The sequence below is a fragment of the Pygoscelis adeliae genome, unplaced genomic scaffold (assembly GCF_000699105.1).
Source record: "Pygoscelis adeliae isolate BGI_AS28 unplaced genomic scaffold, ASM69910v1 Scaffold87, whole genome shotgun sequence".
NCBI lineage: Eukaryota > Metazoa > Chordata > Aves > Sphenisciformes > Spheniscidae > Pygoscelis > Pygoscelis adeliae.
Genome location: NW_008825098.1, coordinates 2,096,613 through 2,102,605, shown reverse-complemented (window position 1 = coordinate 2,102,605; position 5,993 = coordinate 2,096,613). Strand labels below are relative to the sequence as shown.

The 5,993-nt window shown below is 37.8% G+C and overlaps 1 protein-coding gene across 1 annotated transcript in view; it reads left to right on the top strand.

The window, feature by feature from the left end:
- The window catches only part of PPP3CA (protein phosphatase 3, catalytic subunit, alpha isozyme), a 130,780-nt gene that overhangs the window by 73,770 nt on the left and 51,017 nt on the right, over nucleotides 1-5,993 (top strand). The window contains exons 4-5 of the mRNA XM_009327079.1: nucleotides 3,204-3,315; nucleotides 4,624-4,769. Of these exons, the coding sequence (XP_009325354.1) occupies nucleotides 3,204-3,315; nucleotides 4,624-4,769 (258 nt within the window). The remainder of the gene's footprint in view (nucleotides 1-3,203; nucleotides 3,316-4,623; nucleotides 4,770-5,993) is intronic.

Genomic DNA, 5,993 nt, shown 5'->3' with positions numbered 1-5,993 from the left:
TACCTCTTTGTTAGAAACTTAACATATCTGCTGTTTCAACAGCTGAAAGACACTAAGCTAGTAAGCAGGGGTGCAGGTTGAGGGCTGGCATTTAAGAGATGTAACCTTTTTTTTTTTTTTTTTTGATAGTATGAAGGGAGACAGGCCAAAAATACCTTAGAGATGTCCAGATTGCCAGGTCACTGCTTGTACATTTTACATAGAATTACAGCAGAGCTGATGTGTAATATATTAACGATGAAAAAGTTGGAGGGAAAAAAAGATATTTAAAAATTTTGCTATTGGGAAGCAGTATTACCAAATAATTGAAGATTGTAAGCTCAGATTTTCAACAAGGGCAAATTATCATAAATCTTTTGACTTCAGTAGGAATTATGATATGCAAAGCATAGTTAAAAAAAAAAAAACCAGAATGTTTGCTCATGACATGTTGTTTGGACATAAGTTTTTTTGTATGTAAATGACTGTGTAAGTTGAAAAGCCATGAAAAATTGTCACCCTCATGTTTGCTGTTTAGTTTTCATGGGGAAAAAAAAATCTGCTAATTAGTTTTTGTTTACTGTTACGATATTACATCACTGGACTACTGAACAGGAAAGGTATTTTAAAATTCCCTAAAATTTCTCCTTTAAAAAAGGAGAAAATTAAAGGAATTATCTAAACAAAATAAGCCTTCAATATGGTACCACTGAAAACAACACAAAATGAGAATGGTGGGCTTACATTACTTGAATAGTGGCAGGGAAACACAGAACTTCCTGGACTGCGTTGATTCTTTGTTATCTTCTCGGTCTGGTTCTCATAAGTGCTTCAAAGGAAGCATAGAAAAAAGAAAAAATAAATCTATGATAAGCGAGTGTGAAGAGATCTACCTGTAAGCAAGTACCAAATGCCAAAAAGACAACTTTCAGCTTTCCTTATTTTCCCTGCTTCCCAAATCTGGATGATATTTTAAGTACCTATTGCTCATTTCAGTCTTGCCAAGGCTTTATGAAAATGAAAAACTTAGTTATAAGGGAAATGTAAACCACTCCTTTTTTTCTTTTCTTTTTTTTTTTTTTTTTTTAATAAAGCACTTCATCAAAGCACTAATCATTGTGCTTTTCTAAATTATAAGGTGCTTTGGCAGGATTAGAAGCTCTAAGGTAACTTAGATACAACTTCAAAAGCTGGAACTTTTCTTGCGTGGATGGAGGTGTCACTTTAAACTTCTTGTCTCACAACATTTACATCAAATTTTTGCATTAGCCAGTAAGTTCAAAGAAGTGGAAGGTTCCAGGAATTCTTGGAGGAATGAAGAAGTAATCATCAAAGAGACGGAGAAGTGCGCTGGTGATGTGGAGAAGTGCAGGCTTTCTCCCCCACTGAAGTGAAATCCTCAAACCCAAGTCTTCTCTCTGTGCAAACTCCAGCAAGCTTTCCCCAGGCACACCCTTTGTGGTTGTTTTGGGCCACAGCAGATAATTCCTGTGACCTAACACCATAATATCATGCTGGATTACATTAGCGTGATCTACCTGGCGTTCTGATGTCTCTTCCCGCTTCCTGCAGTGGCAATAGCGACTGGGAGGCGGAAGAGGTGGCGTGAGGTGGGAGGCCTTCCATGTGTTTCCAAGGGGGAGAATTAATTTTGCAAGTCCTGGAGGATGCTGCCTGTCCTTTCTGCTCTTTTTACCTGGCTCTAGACCCTCTGAGAGGAAGAACAGACATTACGGAGTGCAGGCAGAGCATCCAGATGTTTACATGTAATAAATTCAAGACAAAGGGTAGTAGTATAAAACCCCTGCTGCTACGTAATTATCTATGGATAGTGTGAGGTTTAGCACAAACATAAAAATGTTGCATCCTTCTTCCTTTTTTTTTTTTTAAGATGAGGACTGTGTAGCAAATGAGGGAGCAGAAATCAAAATGTTGAGACATGAATAACGTAATTATTCTGTTTATCAAGACATTCCGAATTGTAGAAGGGAATTCATACTGTACAAATTTAGAGGCATTACATTGATGAAAATGCTGATTTTGCTCTAAGCAGAAATCGTGGTTAGGAGTACATTCCGTATTTCCAATCTATTGATTATTAAGGTAAATAAAGTAAATAATCTTTGTCAACAGAACAAAGGGGAGCGTTAGGAGGTAGTTGCAAATGAAAGTGGGGGGGGTTTTGACACCTTTTGTTTCTCGTGCAACAGTTCTGCAGTTCATGGATCTTTAAGAAAGGAAGGGTTGGAGGAGAAACTGTTCTGACAGTTTTCTAGCTCATGTTTTTTGAGAGACCATTGTGGTCTGTACGGCATTCTTGCAGACAGTGGGCTCATCTTGTGGGATGAATGGGTCTTATTTCCTTGGAGCCTGGAGTTTGTCAGTCAGGTACCTGAGCAGGGACATCCTGCACAAAGGATAAATCTTCCATGAAGTTTGCAAGTTTACTCATTTGTCAAGAGTCTCATAATGCTTTGGCATAATTACTGTGTCAGTTTTGTTTTCAAAACAACTATTTTAATCGGATGGTTTTGAGAGGTCTGAGCAGAGATTAGCCTCTCCAAGACTTCTTTTTTTATCTTTAAAAACATGTCCAGAAGAAATGTCATCTCAAATAGAAATCTTCTGGAACGATAAAAGGCTTTATAGAAGCTTTGTAGTAACTTCATTTAATGCAAGAGCTTTGTGGAATTTTTTCTCTGTTGTTTGTACAAAACAATGTTAAGTGAAAAATGAACAAGCATTCATGTAAAAACTGTGTAATTCTGGAAGCTGAGGTATTTCCTGAAGTGTGGGTTAAGTTGTTCTAGGGCAACTTTTCCTTAGGCCAGGAAATGCGGATCTTCCGGTGAAATTGTTTCCACGGTGGGTTTCTGCCTAACCTGCCAGGTGGAGAGTGCGCACTTCATTTTAGAGATGCACAGCAGTTACTTCTTGATAGCTGGGGCCGCTGAAGGCAACGCACGGCTGAACAGAGAGATACCACTCAGCAAAAGTGTAAAACTTTATCAGAATATACTGATACTAGTTTCAGCCAGTCCAGGTTGAAGTGCAGAGAAACGTTTGCATGTACTGCATGAAGAGTGAAGTTAACCCATTGAAAATAAATGTTTCACACAGAATACTTTTTCTTCTGCTTGTTTTTTTGGTGGAGGGGAGCATAAGTGGTTGAATTACATCATTAATTACGAATTATATTTTTCTTTCTTGTTTCTGATTCGCAGTGTGTGCTGTACTTGTGGGCCTTGAAAATCCTTTACCCCAAAACACTGTTTTTACTTCGTGGGAATCATGAATGTAGACATTTAACAGAGTATTTCACATTTAAGCAAGAATGTAAGTCTGCCTTAACCTTTCTCCTCTTAACTGCCTTTTCAACAACTCAATTTGTTATTTTGTGAGTATTTGATACTGGTTTACCATCAGTAATTTTAAATGTACTTTTCATGTTAACTATCATTTATTTTAAATTGTAATCGCCGTTCCCTGAGGGGGTAGTTGTCTTGCAGGGGCTGAAAGAGGGTGTCTCAGTGGTGGAGAAAGGAAGGGGTTAGCCCCGCCACGGCAGGTAGTGACCGACCACCCGTACAAACCCGGGGGTGTTGTCCCTTGGTGCTGCAGGTATCGAGACACTTCAGCTTGCCATGGCCTGGGAAGCAGCCCGGGGCTACTGCGGGGCCATCTGGGCCAGGATGCTCTCGGTAAACCCGTGCTGCTGCCGCTTTTTGCAGCGGCTGCCGGTTTGCTGCCCCATGCAGCAGCCTGGCAGTCAAAACCTGCCGGCACGCCAGCTCTGGCACCCCTGCGACAGGTCCCTGACTGCTAGTGGAGGAGGTGGCATCTCACTGGGTCTCATCTGCAGCAGGAGAAAAATGCAAGGAATTTTTATGTTTGGTTTTTTTCCTTTAAGTATAGCATTTTCTCATTTACCCTGTAAGTAGGCTTAAACTTTTTGGTATGCTCTTTTTATAAGAATTCCTTTCTGTGTTGCAAGAAAGGATAGAGTGGCACATAAAAGCTCATTAGATGTAGACCTTCACCTGCACAATGAAGCTTTTATTTTTTTCTGTGGCACTGTAAGCTGAAGCTATTGCCATACGTCTCTGTTCCCTTTTTAGCATCGGGGATAAAGGAAATGTTAATTGGCTCAAAGGCTTCATGGTTTGAGTTTAATATGCGTATTGGTAAATTACCATTTCAGCTTCATTGTACCACCTCGTTCATTTCATAATGGCATTTCTGTAAATAATTCATTATAAGGGACTGGGCTAAAGTTCTGACTGCTTCATAGAGAGTATATTGAGTGATAATGCAGTAGATGATAACCATTCAGCAGACTTTTTAAGACCTGCTGTATAGATTTCATGGCAGACTATAATGGTATATGAAATTGTTTATTTACAGTTTTTTAGAAAAATATAATAAACTTGGCAGAACTTTTATTAGTTTCACCTCAGAATCGGATTTTTCCAGCAGCGAATAACAATAATCCTAAAGAATTTTTTGCATGAGGCAAGCTTTGGTACAGTCCTCAGTGCAAGAGAGAGCAGTGAGAGCAAGATTGAGATATTAAGCAGCATCCTAATTTCTTTTTTCCTCTTAAATATTGATGGCACTTTCTGATACCATCTTAATCTTTAAAAGGTAAAATCAAATATTCAGAACGCGTATATGATGCCTGCATGGATGCCTTCGACTGCCTTCCCTTGGCTGCTCTGATGAACCAACAATTCCTGTGTGTACACGGTGGCTTGTCTCCAGAGATCAACACCTTAGATGACATCAGAAAAGTAAGTCTGAATAGTGCTCAGGTCTAATAAGTGAACAGTTAATCGCCAGCAACTAAAACTTGAATCCTTTCTCACTGTTGTTCATTTGTGTAAGATGCTCGTATGTCATTTTGACATTCGTGTTGACATTATCACCTTTTAAAGGTCTTTTTAAATAGAACATAAAAGGAATTGCTGCTATTAGTCGTATTTCGTTGAGGTGAGGAAATCACCAGCATCCAGTAAAACAAAGGATTTATCATCTTTGTGTTCTAAAAAAAATGTGTTAGGTATATAAGTATTTAGGAGCGAATGAATACATAGCATTAATTTCTTTTAAGTATTATCTACTAGCACAATGTAAGCACACCATCTGATGATTCCTTGTGCCTTATTAGGCATTCTGCAATTTCTTGAAGAGATAAAAATAGCTCTAGAAAAACCTTACAATACTTAAAACATATAATAAAAAAGTATGGTGTGATTGCAATGAATATAGTCAAAACAACATTATTATTTTAAAAAGAGTAAAGAGCTTCATTCTCAATAGGTCCTGCCATATTTTTAGTAGTAGTGCCTAGCAAATTGTCTAAGCGAGGCTTAGTAAGTTGATGCTTGTGTGGTATACTCATGTTCTGAGAATTTTCTTATAAATCTCATGAAAGTTCAGAGAACAATGTCAAACAGTTTCTTCACGTAATCCAGTGTTGTTGCATGTTATCAAGGATTAATTTTTTGTAGGTCTTTTGTAAAAGAGATCTCAGTTGATATTTCTGAAAGGAGGTATTTAAACCATTCATTCTTAGTGTTTCCAGCAGAAAAGATTCTCTTATTTCTTGCTTGCAGTTTGAGACTTGCAAACATGGATATATTCTTCTGAGCTTTAAAGTTACTAAAAGATAAATTATATTCTGAGGTTAATTTGTAGCCTACTAAAAAATTAATATGGTTTAAAAAAAAAACAACAAAAAACCCAAAAAAACTTGAGCCAGTAATTACATGTTTTGGTTTAAAAGTAATTAGATTAAGATATTAACTGCACTTTTAAAAATTACTGAATGTAAAGTTTTGTTTCTGAGGTAAAGGTTCGCTATCTCATTAAGCAAAAATATTCTCTGCCTAAAAATTAGCTGGCTTTGCCACAACGTAATGGCAGAGTAAAGCTGTTTAGCTCTCAGATTCTAGATTAGGGTCGTTAACATCTTCATTTCCCCCCACCCCCCAGCAGGTTTATTCATCTTTTGG